Below are 14,542 nucleotides of genomic sequence, written 5' to 3'. Positions count from 1 at the left end.
TCCAGACATGGCTAGATCGATTCAGCTGTTCATTCTGATCAAGAATATATATGATTTATAGGGTCGGAAATGATTCCTTCATTGTGTTATAAGCTTCTGAAAAATAGTTAAACCCTAAAAAAGGTATAAAAACGGGCAATTTTTAAAAATAATCAGTGTTTTTTAAACTTCATCATTAAGCCAAAAATGCATAAATTTCAATTCGGAGAGCTGTTCTGTACTTGTTTTTAAGGCACTAACAAATCTGCGTACTGCGTTTCCTGATGCTGTTAAAAGATTCTGACTAAAATAATAATAATCTGAAAAATGGTATAAAAACAGGCAATTATTTTAAATAATCAGTGTTTTTCACACATCATAATTAAGCCAAAAATGTGTTTATTTCAATTCGAAAAGAGGTTCTGTGCTAATTTTAATAGCGCCAACAAATCTGCATACCCAGTTTTAGAATTTAAAAAATTCAATTTTTTGCCAAATTTGTACAATTTTAACGATGTAACCCCTTATAAAATTTTCAAAATTTGTAAAAAATTAAATTTTATCCAGAAATAGCTAGATCGATTCAACTGTTCATTGTGATCAAGAATGTATATAATTTATAGGGTCGGAATTGATTCCTTCATTGTGTTATAAGCTTCTGAAAAATACTTAAACCCTAAAAAAGGTATAAAAACGGGCAATTTTTAAAAATAATCAGTGTTTTTTAAACTTCATCATTAAGCCAAAAATGCATAAATTTCAATTCGGAGAGCTGTTCTGTGCTAGTTTTTAAGGCACTAACAAATCTGCGTACTGCGTTTCCTGATGCTGTTAAAAGATTCTGACTAAAATAATAATAATCTAAAAAATGGTATAAAAACAGGCAATTATTTTAAATAATCAGTGTTTTTCACACATCATAATTAAGCCAAAAATGTGTTTATTTCAATTTGAAAAGAGGTTCTGTGCTAATTTTTATAGCGCCAACAAATCTGCATACTCAGTTTTAGAATTTAAAAAATTCAATTTTTTGCCAAATTTTTACAATTTTAACGATGTAACCCCTTATAAAATTTTCAAAATTTGTAAAAAATTAAATTTTATCCACACATGGCTAGATCGAGTCAGCTGTTCATTCTGATCAAGAATATATATGATTTATAGGGTCGGAAATGATTCCTTCATTGTGTTATAAGCTTCTGAAAAATACTTAAACCCTAAAAAAGGTATAAAAACGGGCAATTTTTAAAAATAATCAGTGTTTTTTAAACTTCATCATTAAGCCAAAAATGCATAAATTTCAATTCGGAGAGCTGTTCTGTGCTAGTTTTTAAGGCACTAACAAATCTGCGTACTGCGTCTCCTGATGCTGTTAAAAGATTCTGACTAAAATAATAATAATCTGAAAAATTGTATAAAAACAGGCAATTATTTTAAATAATCAGTGTTTTTCACACATCATAATTAAGCCAAAAATGTGTTTATTTCCATTCGAAAAGAGGTTCTGTGCTAATTTTTATAGCGCCAACAAATCTGCATACTCAGTTTTAGAATTTAAAAAATTCAATTTTTTGCCAAATTTTTACAATTTTAACGATGTAACCCCTTATAAAATTTTCAAAATTTGTAAAAAATTAAATTTTATCCACACATGGCTAGATCGAGTCAGCTGTTCATTCTGATCAAGAATATATATGATTTATAGGGTCGGAAATGATTCCTTCATTGTGTTATAAGCTTCTGAAAAATAGTTAAACCCTAAAAAAGGTATAAAAACGGGCAATTTTTAAAAATAATCAGTGTTTTTTAAACTTCATCATTAAGACAAAAATGCATAAATTTCAATTCGGAGAGCTGTTCTGTGCTAGTTTTTAAGGCACTAACAAATTAAGCCAAAAATGTGTTTATTTCAATTTGAAAAGAGGTTCTGTGCTAACTTTTATAGCGCCAACAAATCTGCATACTCAGTTTTAGAATTTAAAAAATTCAATTTTTTGCCAAATTTGTACAATTTTAACGATGTAACCCCTTATAAAATTTTCAAAATTTGTAAAAAATTAAATTTTATCCAGAAATAGCTAGATCGATTCAACTGTTCATTGTGATCAAGAATGTATATAATTTATAGGGTCGGAATTGATTCCTTCATTGTGTTATAAGCTTCTGAAAAATACTTAAACCCTAAAAAAGGTATAAAAACGGGCAATTTTTAAAAATAATCAGTGTTTTTTAAACTTCATCATTAAGCCAAAAATGCATAAATTTCAATTCGGAGAGCTGTTCTGTGCTTGTTTTTAAGGCACTAACAAATCTGCGTACTGCGTTTCCTGATGCTGTGAAAAGATTCTGACTAAAATAATAATAATCTGAAAAATGGTATAAAAACAGGCAATTATTTTAAATAATCAGTGTTTTTCACATATCATAATTAAGCCAAAAATGTGTTTATTTCAATTTGAAAAGAGGTTCTGTGCTAATTTTTATAGCGCCAACAAATCTGCATACTCAGTTTTAGAATTTAAAAAATTCAATTTTTTGCCAAATTTGTACAATTTTAACGATGTAACCCCTTATAAAATTTTCAAAATTTGTAAAAAATTAAATTTTATCCAGAAATAGCTAGATCGATTCAACTGTTCATTGTGATCAAGAATGTATATAATTTATAGGGTCGGAATTGATTCCTTCATTGTGTTATAAGCTTCTGAAAAATACTTAAACCCTAAAAAAGGTATAAAAACGGGCAATTTTTAAAAATAATCAGTGTTTTTTAAACTTCATCATTAAGACAAAAATGCATAAATTTCAATTCGGAGAGCTGTTCTGTGCTAGCTTTTAAGGCACTAACAAATCTGCGTACTGCGTTTCCTGATGCTGTTAAAAGATTCTGACTAAAATAATAATAATCTGAAAAATTGTATAAAAACAGGCAATTATTTTAAATTATCAGTGTTTTTCACACATCATAATTAAGCCAAAAATGTGTTTATTTCAATTCGAAAAGAGGTTCTATGCTAATTTTTATAGCGCCAACAAATCTGCATACTCAGTTTTAGAATTTAAAAAATTCAATTTTTTGCCAAATTTTTACAATTTTAATGATGTAACCCCTTATAAACTTTTCAAAATTTGTAAAAAATTAAAATTTATCCAGACATGGCTAGATCGATTCAACTGTTCATTCTGATCAAGAATATATATGAATTATAGGGTCGGAAATGATTCCTTTACTGAGTTTTAAGCTTTTGACTGAAGTTATAATACCCTGAAAATTTAAAAATATAAAAACATTTAATTTGCGCTGTCGTACTTTATTAATTTGACAAATTATAATTATCACATTTGTTGTAGAATTACTTCCAGAATTTCTTCATGGACATATTCTTCTCAGAGTCCTTCATCATCACCTTGGAGACGGCCATCTCAAAGTCCTCCTGGGTGACATGGACACGTCGCTCCCGTAGAGCATACATTCCGGCCTCAGTGCAGACCCCTTTGACCTCAGCACCAGATGCTCCCGGCATGAGTTCGGCAATCTTGCGCATATTTATGCCACGGGTGAGGTTCATCTTTCGCGAGTGAATATGCAAAATGTCCAATCTTGCCTCGTCATTTGGTGGTGGAAACTCAATCTTCCGATCTATGCGACCAGGACGCAACAAAGCCTTATCCAAGACATCGATGCGATTTGTGGCCATGATAACCTTGATGTTCTTGGTGGCCTCGAAGCCATCCAATTGGTTGAGTAGCTCCAGCATGGTGCGCTGCACTTCGGAGTCACCTGTGCCCGTCTCCAAGCGGGACGAACCAATTGAATCAATTTCATCCATAAATATTATCGAGGGAGCATGTTCTCGGGCCATCACAAACAGTTCCCGCACCAGGCGTGATCCCTCGCCAATGAACTTCTGGACCAACTCTGATCCTGAGACACGGATGAAGGTGCACTCGGTGTGATGAGCCACGGCACGGGCCAAGAGAGTTTTCCCAGTTCCAGGAGGTCCATAGAGGAGCACTCCTTTTGGCTGGGCTATGCCCAAGGCATCGAAAAGTTCCGGGTGCTTCACTGGCAGCTCTATAACCTCCTTGATCTCCTGGATCTGTTTGTCCAGGCCGCCGACCATTTCGTAGGTGGAGTCAGGAACCTTTTCCACCAACATCAAGGAAACCAGAGGATCCACCTTGTTGGGCAGTATCTTGTGGAGAGTGTAGCTCTCATTCCTTAGAGCCACACGGCTGCTCGTGGTCACATCCTTGATATTGATGTTCTTGTCCACATCTACTACGTACTTCCCTTCGGGATGCACCTTTACCAGGACTTTGTTCTTGTCCATGGGCTTGACGACCTCACCAATATAGCTGCCTTGCTCTTGGAGCAGCATCAGCTCCTCGCGAAGAGAGCGAACTGTGGGGAAATGGGGGTTAATTTTAGGGGCTTATACTTAGCTAAGGATTATCCTTACCCTTCGCGTTGAGTTCATTCCTCTGAGCCTGCAAACGGAGCAGATTCTTCTGGCGTTCCGACACTATGTACTGAAGTTCAGATATCTTTTGTGTGAAGTAAGAATTGAATCCGCCATCACCAGCCCCACCATTTACGCCCACATCGATATTCATCTAGAGTTTAATTTTAGGTAAATAAGTTCAAGAAGAATTTGCTTGTCTATTTACTTACCTTTTCCAGTTTCAGTTTTGTTCTTTTAATTTTGGTTTAATTTTCAATCGAACTGAAGCGGGCTGGCCTACTGAGCTTTTTGGGATGATATGAGAGTTTTTGTTCGCCAGTGTTGATAAAGTCGGAAAGCTTTTAAAGTGACTGCCAACTTGTTTTTATATAAAAATTAACGATAGTAGATAAGCTGCAATATTGTTATTTTCGATAATAATGATGGACACTATCGGTATAATTACTTTCAATTCAGTATTATTATTATAAATATTCTAAATGCAAAATAAATGAAAGAAATTAAGGGAATCGTAATTTAAAATACATTTTAATTTCCATAAGCTGCTTTAAGATAAAATTTAAGATATATAACAAAGCAATTTCGATATATGTATCTATAGGTAATAGAACTAACAGAATAAAAACAACAGGCACAGTTTAAATAAATTTATTTATTTTCTGTAGTCTGTACTTAAATAGACCATTATCTATTTAATTATCTTATTCTAGTTAAAAAGAAGTGTATATATATTTACAATTTACTTAACCCAATTCGGGTATCCTAGAACATCGTATAAAAAATATTAGTACTCATAAAAGGTAATTTATAATTTAAATATATTCCCGAATCCAATTTCATCATCATTATTTTCTTTGGGGCTATTTATTAAGCTTAACCTCTCAGATTTTGTTTAAACAATCTTATCTTCAGAGTGATTTGTCTAGTTTTGATTCCTTTTTGGAGCTTAAAGATTTACTGCCCACACGAAGCGCCAGATTAAATCACAACACGTCTTAAGTTCAAAGTTAGTCCGAAATCATGGCAAAAATTGATTAGATATTTAATCAAACAGAAGTAGGCAATCAGGGATTCAAAAAATAGCCCTGCCATAAAGTCATCAAAGAAGTAATCCCTAATCCCCAAGACAAGAGAAGATATAGTATCCTGAAAATATTTCATAATTATTTTCTTGATTATTATCAGATTTTTAATTGTATAAAATAATTATTTTCTTGTCATAAATTTGGTATTATTAATTATGGATAAATAGTTTAGTTAACGAATAGTTTATTCATAAAGAGATACACTCAAGTAAAACTATTACTCACCCTTTCGCGAGCCAATAAAAAGTTACTTTGTGCCAGTTACTTCTTAATATTTACATGATTTATTCAAGTACTTATGTTAAATACTCTTCGTTGGCTAATCGTAAATAATACTATAAGCACAGCGGCTAAATCGCAGGTGGGAAGGGGTCTCTTGCTCTGATATTTCGCTCAGCGAAATTCACGTTTCGACAGAGGCCAAAATAAATATGTGCAGATATGTGTTGTACCTGCGGACAAGGTGGATAGTTTGACGGAAGATTGCCTTAACTTAAATGCTAATTAAGGTGAGCGATAGCCCAATGGAATGGTACCTTCAACTAAGGCAATGAGCGTGGGCGCAGGCTCATCAGAAAGTTAGTCGCTGGCCTCGGCTAACAAAATCAATACTAAGACACCTACTAAACAGAGCGACAGAAACTAAACACAGAGACTTAGGGCGAGACTAAAGCTGAGGCTAAGACTAAGACTATCGCTTGATGACGAGGTTGCAGCGTTGATTTCTTTCATTTCCACATTTTGGATCTCTTATCAGATTCACGACTTCTCAGCCAGTTTGGCATGCAGCGTGGTAATGTCATAGATGACCACCAGATCCTTGTTCAATCCCTCAAAGACCTGTGCCACTCGCGGTTGCAAGTTGTAAAAGAACAGTGGCTGCTGTCGCTGCTCAAAGTCCATGACCATGGTGGAGATCACCTTGGCAGCGGTGAAATCGGCTCCATAAATGTGGGTGCAATCAATGACCACGGGCAGAGTGGACTTTTGACCTTGTTTATTGATCACCTTGCGCACAAACTCCATCGAAGGGAAGATCAGACAACGATCAGGGGTGAGCATCAGGTACTTGAGGCCAGTGGTGGTCTGTAAGAAATTCAATTAAAAAACATCATATGAGTAAGGTTTAGTTAAGGTCTTTAGTTAGAATATTCAAGACAAGAAACTGTAAACTTTATACTATATGCGAGTCTTCTGGTTTCTGATCTTATATAGCCTACTTTTAGACATATATAGTCAAGAATTCAAGTTAGAATATATATTTTTCAAAATAACTCACCGCTAGGGTTTCTATACGCAGCTTGGGCCTGGCAGCCTGATAGAGAATAAAGACCACATTGATGCCAATTCCCACCAGGATGCCCAATTGCAGGGGCAGGACCAAGCAGGCGAAGAAGGCACCCAAACCAGGTATGAGATCGGTTTCTAGTGAAAGGAATAAACAGTTTTAGTACCTTTGTTTACAATAATAAACCCTTCTCAAACTCACTTTTACTATGCCACATGGGCTTAATCACTCGATATTGAACCATAAAGATCACTGCCGCAATGATGATGGAGGCCAGCGCTGCCTTGGGAATATAGTAAAAGCAGGGTGTAAGGTAGAGCAGAGCTATGATCACAATCACACTGGTGTACAAATTGGAGAGCTGTGTCCTCACACCACTGGCATTGAGGATGGCTCCTCTGGCCACGCCTCCATTGCTACGAAGACCCTGGACGAAGGAGTTGGCCACATTGCAAACGCCCGAGGCAATTAGCTCCTGAGTGGCATCTGTGGGTTTGCCATCAGCTAAAAGAAGGAATATCAATAAATTTAGTAACAACTAAATAAGGAAGGCTTAAATTCATTTAAAAAATAATAAGCAACAAGTAAATATTTATTAGCAGTTTGTAACAACATAAAATTGCCATTTTTAGGGTAAATTCAAGTTTTTAAACTATCATAACTAAGCCAAAAATGCATTGATTTTAATTCGGAAAGCTGTTCTGTGCTAGTTTTTATAAGGTTAATAAATCTGCATACTGAGATTTAAATTTTAAGATATTCGATTTTTTGTCAAATTTTGACAATTTTAATGATGTAACCCCTTATACAATTTTCAAATTTTGAAAAATTTAACAAAATTTATTTTTCTGCGGGACATGGCTAGATCGATTCAGCTGTCGATTCTTATCAAAAATATATATGATTTATAGGGTCGGAAATGACTCCTTCACTTTGTTTGCAAACGTTTAAAATAAATATATACATATGTATATCTATGTACATATATAGAAAAGACACATCCAATTCGCTCTAATGATCCGAATCCCAATTATTCAATTAATTAAGACACATCATCCAAAAGTATGACTGCCGTTGGTCGGCAAGAAATTTCAAGAACATATTAAAAAAAGGAGGAAGTTTATTTAACTTTACTTAATCAAGGAAGTAAAAACATTTAGTCTAACCAAAACTGATATGCTAAATCGTTGTTGAATTTAAGATTAAAACAAAGATTTACAACTATTTATTTGGCTAGAACTAGGGGTAGGAGTCATAAAAATAAGATAAAACTTGAACTACAAGCACTCAAAGTCTCCTACATCATCAACACGTTATTTTAAGCTGAATTTTTATGCCAAGCCATGAATCATTTTCCAGTCACATTTTAAATAAAAACCCCCTAATTTTAATTTGTAATTAAAACAAATTAACTTTTGCATGCTCCAAAGAACATAAATAAATTCCCCGAAAACTCACCGAAAGCTTGAACCACAGCCATAGTTTCGAGGAGAGCAATAAGCGGCACAACAATCAATCCGGAACCCAAAGTGCTGACCATATCCCAGAAGCTTTGAGCATCCTGCAGGATCTCTCCGGTTGTCTCATTGACCACAGCATCCATATGGAAGGGTGGCGGCTGGAAGGAAGGCATTCCTTTGGGTACAAAACCCACAGTCCTCACCAGATTCTCCTTGCCGCTCATGGCTAGCCAGTAACCCAGACCAGCAGTGCCACAAACTAGCAGAGCATTCCTTGCAGTTCCAACTGTCCAGAAAATTCCTGTTAGCATTTTCTGGGACGTGGTCTTTCCCTCTTTGGGACCCAGACTGCAGCTGGCCAGGGCTCGTAGACTCAGTAGCAGAGTGATGCAGATGAGGCCCAGGATAAAGTCCGGCCAACTGATGTTGTGTATATCATTCACAATGCTGATCCACACCTGCAGGAAGGTATTGCCGCTCGTCTTGATGCCCAGAAAGTCCTTCATCTGGGAACTAAAGATGATCAAGGACACGGCACTGGTGAATCCCGCTCCCACAGGACCCGAGACGAAATCAATCAGGAATCCCAGCCGAAAGACACCCATCAGGATCTCAATGAGTCCTGTTAGGAATGTAAGCAACGTGGCCATTTGCCAGCTGCCTCCGGCAATTTGAAAGGATAACAAAGCCGAAATGGCCGTAGGTCCAATGGGCACATCCTTGCTCGAACCAATAAAAATGTAAATGAAGCAGCCCAGGAAGCAGGCATACAAGCCATATTGCAGATCTAAACCCGCTATGCCGGCATAGGCCAATGCCTGGGGAATCACAGTCAAGGCCACCGATATGCCCGCAACTATATCTCCGAATATATAATCCTTTTTGTACTGCGGCAGCCAAACCAAAATGGGGAAGCGTTTATACAGCGTCTTCTTACGGAAGATATTCGACCAGAGATTCGAGCAGCAGCTCTGAGTGCCCTCCAGGCAGCTCTCCTTGGAGCCCTGATCCTCCTGGACAATGCAATCCCGGGAGGTGTGATACAGCGTATTGGTGGGTATGTCCAAGGATACCTCAGAGCCGCCATTAAAGCCACTATTTGTGTGACCATTATCCACGCGTTGATGCATATTTTCTGGTTTATTTTTTATTTCTTTATATATTATTTCTTTGCAGTCGCCTCTAAGGCTTCATGGCACTCTCACTGGAACAACACTGACACTGACTGTCTCTGGAGGGGAAACCGATACCGAAACCGAACCGATCGCGTGGCCATCCACTCTGGGAATGATTTGGAACTGCGGAAAGAGCAGCACTAACACCGCCTTCCAGCTGGGGAACCGATTATAAATAGTCAGCGTCGTGGGTCGCAGATCGCGAATCGCAGCGCATTCGAGACTATCCGCCGGCTTTCGTTACGTTATCTCAGAGACTCTTTCTCTCACTTCTCCAATCTCTCTACTCTCGAGTCTTTGATATCTGAGACATCTTGGGCAGACACTTCTCTGGGTACACAGGGAAAAAACAGAAGCTGGAAGCCTAACTGAAAAGATCAAAATCTTCCTCACCATATAATTTTGATTTTAAACAGTAGCAACACCTAGTTACACTTTATATTATTTTATATTCAATTATTACAAGTAAAGATGTATATTTTATATTTAATATTTAATTGAAGTGTATTTCTCTCTGGTGTGTTCCAAACCGGCTCTCAATGTACATCACCTCGGCTGGGATCGGGGCTTTTCATCTTGGCAATGGGCATGTCGTGTAAACGCCCAAAAGAAATGGAAATGACGCAGACTCCTACCAAGTGGGATGAACATGGGGACAGGCCCACCAGGCATGTAATACAACATCTTGTGGGAGGCTTTTTAAGGCATAAAAGAAACTGAGATTTCAATATGTTTAACCGGTAAATGAGTATGGGAAACACCTATCAAACTCCATAAACTGATCAAATTAAAATATAAGGAGTAACATTATTACACTTTTAAGTGAATTAGGTTTTATATAGGTACATATTTATTTTGTTAATTTTACAAATGAAATTCAATTAGTTTTTATTGTTTGCTTGTACGTATTTTAACAGTATTTTGCCCTTTAACATTTTATTATTTAAGGCATTTATAATGAATTTACCATGATGTAATATATACATTATTCATGTGAGACTCCAGATGGCTATAAATCTTGTAAGTGACAAGCTAAAAGTTCATTGTCATTAACATTCAGATATAGAGCAATCACCAAGCCCTTAATTAAAATAGCTTGTTTTAAGTTAACATATAATATAAATTTTAGTTGTAAATGTTCACACTTTTATATATAATTTATAAGTATATTTTTAGGAATTGTAAATTACCAATTAGCAATTGAAATAAACACTTTTTAATAATATATTGCCTTAAGCCTAACTAACACTGGTTGTCCCCACGTGTAGCTTTAGTTTGTAACTTTATGCAAACATTATGTAAATAAATAAATAAATCTTTCATGCATACACTATTTTTTTTAATTAATCAATTAACAAGGAATCCCCCAATTCAATGCTTTTGGGTAATTCACATAAATTAATCTTTAATAGAGTCCTTAAGAATATTATTTCTTACTTGTATTCAATAAAAACAAGTTACATTAGGCAGTTTTTCAATATTTTTAATGATTGCTAAGCTACAAGTGATTCTTCGTTGAAAGATTTATGAGGAAAAATATAATATTTGTAATAATTTATTCTTTGTCTAAATAGTATGTACTTAAGTTAAAATAAATGTTTATTTAAGTATCCATTATAGTTACTGTTATCCTCTAAATATTTACAAATAAAAAATGCCATCAATTAAAGATTTTATGTTTTCATTTCGGAGGCAATCCAGGTAGGTACAGGGTATTTCCAGAGTCGCTTTCCAAGCTCAGCTGCTATTTTGCTTTGGAAAATCAACAAATGCTGTGCGGTGATTTTTCCGCACGTGCTGGCACCAAGCATGGGAACAGCCGCTATATAATTGAAAAACAATGCGAATCAAGAAATATATATATTTTATTGCATGCTAATCGAATCGGATTTTTACACCCTGGATTTCTTGTTAAGCTTTGGAGGCCAATCGTCAACAGGTTATTATTAATGTTTTTCGGACTGAATCGATCTTCCCAAGAGATTTGCACATTTCTCAGGTTTTTTATCACTGATCAATAAGGCGGAATATAATTAATATTTATTATGACTATGGTGAAAATTTCTACCAAGAACCCAATTTTTGGAAGCCCATTGATTATCTTTACAGCCCTCACCGAGTGCTGTTTCTATCGACGGGAAATCAATCAGCCGTATAGGAACACATATAAATCAGTTGGAAGAATGGTACCAATAAATCAAGTATACGGTCGTGATAAAGCCCGGAATTTGCCGGGACTTGAGATCGTCACTCCGCCCCTGAGTAGTTGCAGATATTTGCCATTTTGGCATCTCACCTCTAACCAGTTTATTAACCGCTTAGCCTGTCCATATCTGTCTGTCAGTTAACAATTACGTGTTTAGTTTTAAATATTTAATTCCCCCTTGACTTATAGAGAGAGAGTCCTCTGAAATGAGCCGCGTTTCCGGATTTGTTTTGATGGGATCAGACTTCTTCTGGTTCTGGTTTATTCCCTCCACATCGACCCATTTGCATGTCCAGTCTTTTTTCTGCAGAATCCCAAACTGGCTGGGGATTTTTTTTTGTGTTTGCGGTATTGGGATTTTCCTCAACGGCACGTTCCAAAATCGCAGCTCCAAAGCTGCCCGGCTATTAATCACACCACCAAGTCCACATCCAAGTTCAAGTCTCTCACTCCCCAAATGGGAAACACGCTTCAAGTGGCTGATCGATGGCGCAGAATAGGTTACGAACTACGATCCAAACAGGCTAATGAAAATCAAACAATCTTTAGCAATTTAACCGAAGATTGTTTGCCCTTCTCTAGTTGGGATTTTACTGTAAAATCCTACAACTTTCTACTTTCTTTTCTTAGATTAGATCTTCCAGCTCCCTTCTCCCTGGCAATTTTTTATACAACAACTGAGGTTAAGAACCAAAGCTTGAAATCATAAATTATTGTTATTAAATAATTGTTATTCAATTAGAGAATACACTTTTAGCCAGAAATTTTCTTCACTGTTAGCATAGTCATATTGTTAGTAAATTCCCTAATTAATATACACAAAATAAAAGCTATGATATAATTCTAAAAGGTTCAAATATTGAATTACCCCTTTCCAGACGTTTATGGAATACTAAAAACTTGTAGAAATAGGTATTACATATAACACAAAATATAATATATAGTTATTTATGACACCATTCTTCATAGCTATATTATTTTGACCACAATTGTAGATCAGATCGATCCCCGGTAACAATTGATCTGTTTGATCTCTGATCCCGCACCGATCCACTCACATTGCTGGGATACTTTCGTGGCATTTGTTATGAATATTTATAGGTCGCTGACTTGTTCAGGTGATTGGGCAAGACATAATCACTGTCGTTTGCTTTTGCTGGAATATATGTAACACTTGTGCGGTCAATTTTCATTACTCATACGCAGCGTAAATCCCCGGCGGGGAGAGTGAAGGGTAAGCAGCACATTAGACAACAATTAAATGTACATAGCGAGTCAATTATAATTTTTGAGCAAATTTAATTTGCTTTTAATTTCGTTGGCGTGCGGATAATTGCCTGTTTTTCTGCTTTTTCCCTCTCTCTCTCTGTCTGCGGTTGTTATTTTCAAATCCATCATTATGATGCCTTCTTTTGGGTTCTCTGGATCTCATAAATCTCTTTGGGGCGCGTGGGCGGCCTACTTTAGATGGGATTAGCAATTTTTTTGTGGCCCTTGAGACATGGCCAGATTTCGGTAGTTATCTCTCAAGGTGCGTGTGATAAGGGGGAAGCTCCTCCATCTTCCCCATGAGGGTCACATGTCGGGAAGGCTTGTCCATTTGTATGCACTGGGCTCAGTTCTCCTCATGATCAAATATGGACAGCACGTAAAGGTAGGTAACTGTGTTTAAATACACTGGGAAATACAAATCATGGACTTATACTATTTTTCATTATTTATCCCTAGAGAAAATATAAAATAATGATATTTAAAAGTACGTTCCTAAAACCTTTTTTTATTAATATCTATAATATCTTACAGCGCATTTCTCTCACTGCCTCTGGTATCTTTACACATCTGAAACTGCATTGACAGGCAGGCATGTAAACAAAAGTTAAAGTTAAGCTTAAACAATTGCAATGAATGACAATCGTCGCTCAAATAAAAACTGTTAATTGTGCATTCAGTTAATTGTATAAGATCTCAAACATTACGCAAGACATTCAGTCCGGCGACTCGCTTTGATCCCCCCTCTAGAAGCGGAGGGGGAACTGCATTCAGGTGTGTAAAGTACCCAACGTAAGGCTTCACGTGACTCAAACCCGTCGATCGAGTATCCAAATTCATGATCGAAATGAATATATGTACGAGCCCCGTCTGAGGTCAGCCTGTGCAGGCTTGAGGAGGAAGCTGGGCGTGAATCCGTGTCAGGGACCAAGTTCAATGGCACATATCCCAAGGAAAGAAAAGAGGAGGAACTCATCCCAAAAAATCCCCCATGGTAATGAGACATCATTTACCCAAACTTTCATACTCACGTGATTCAAACCGCTTTGATCCAGTGAGTTGGTGAGCTTGTTTTTTGTTATTGTTTTTATCACGGCAATAACCGCAGAAATGGCAACGAAACTGAATTAATTTGGTCACATGACCGAGCCAGAAGAAAACAAAATGTTAAGATATATATTCAAAAGAAAAAAATGGAATAACAAAAGCACATGAGCATCTGACAATCGTATATTATATTTTACCCACACACACATCAGGGGTACTCATTAGCTTTGGCGAAAGTTGTGGGAAATCATATGTAGTTTATTAAAAAAAATTAATAAATTTATTGATCTCAATAGGATCTTGTGCTCTATTTAAAAATTATAGGGATTTCCTTGCTTATTTTGGTTTGAATCTAACAATCTAAAGCCGAAAACCTATATATAAAAGTAAATAAATTAGTGACAATGAGATGGGAATACTTTTTTATGTATCAAAAAATATTTTGTTATCATTCTTAATATATCTATATTTATATAAAAAAAATTTTCGAACAAATCAAAGTTTAAAAAACTCATAACTCAGCCAATAATTCATTAATTTCATTTCGGAAAGCTTTCCTATGTTAGT

At 36.0% G+C, this 14,542-nt stretch overlaps 2 protein-coding genes across 2 annotated transcripts; both read right to left on the bottom strand.

Annotated features, from left to right (window-relative positions):
- Positions 1–3,269: 3,269 nt before the first annotated feature.
- Rpt6R (Regulatory particle triple-A ATPase 6-related) lies at positions 3,270–4,794 on the bottom strand. The gene is made up of 3 exons (XM_020955881.2): positions 4,655–4,794; positions 4,443–4,596; positions 3,270–4,384 (listed from the first exon to the last, which is right to left on the bottom strand). Exons 2-3 carry the CDS (start codon positions 4,594–4,596, stop codon positions 3,333–3,335), a joined length of 1,206 nt encoding a protein of 401 aa, XP_020811540.1. The 5' UTR covers positions 4,655–4,794; the 3' UTR covers positions 3,270–3,332.
- Positions 4,795–5,791: 997 nt separating this feature from the next.
- LOC110186618 (sodium-independent sulfate anion transporter) lies at positions 5,792–9,729 on the bottom strand. Its single transcript, XM_020955853.2, has 4 exons — positions 8,277–9,729; positions 7,020–7,322; positions 6,810–6,955; positions 5,792–6,616 (listed from the first exon to the last, which is right to left on the bottom strand). The coding sequence occupies exons 1-4, from the start codon at positions 9,406–9,408 to the stop codon at positions 6,290–6,292; spliced, it is 1,908 nt and encodes a 635-aa protein (XP_020811512.2). The 5' UTR covers positions 9,409–9,729; the 3' UTR covers positions 5,792–6,289.
- Positions 9,730–14,542: the final 4,813 nt, after the last annotated feature.

This window comes from Drosophila serrata, unplaced genomic scaffold (genome assembly GCF_035046125.1).
Source record: "Drosophila serrata isolate PLE 108 unplaced genomic scaffold, ASM3504612v1 contig_382, whole genome shotgun sequence".
NCBI classification, from domain to species: domain Eukaryota; kingdom Metazoa; phylum Arthropoda; class Insecta; order Diptera; family Drosophilidae; genus Drosophila; species Drosophila serrata.
This window is presented reverse-complemented; position numbering and strand designations above follow the sequence as displayed.

Excerpts from the sequence above, each read along its gene's own strand:
- Rpt6R (XM_020955881.2), bottom strand. The coding sequence starts at position 4,596 with ATGAATATCGATGTGGGCGTAAATGGTGGGGCTGGTGATGGCGGATTC. Across the intron at positions 4,385-4,442 it reads GAATGAACTCAACGCGAAGG|TTCGCTCTCTTCGCGAGGAG; the intron begins GTAAGGATAATC and ends ATTTCCCCACAG.
- LOC110186618 (XM_020955853.2), bottom strand. The coding sequence starts at position 9,408 with ATGCATCAACGCGTGGATAATGGTCACACAAATAGTGGCTTTAATGGC. Across the intron at positions 7,323-8,276 it reads GGCTGTGGTTCAAGCTTTCG|CTGATGGCAAACCCACAGAT; the intron begins GTGAGTTTTCGG and ends TCCTTCTTTTAG. Across the intron at positions 6,617-6,809 it reads TGCGTATAGAAACCCTAGCG|ACCACCACTGGCCTCAAGTA; the intron begins GTGAGTTATTTT and ends AATTTCTTACAG.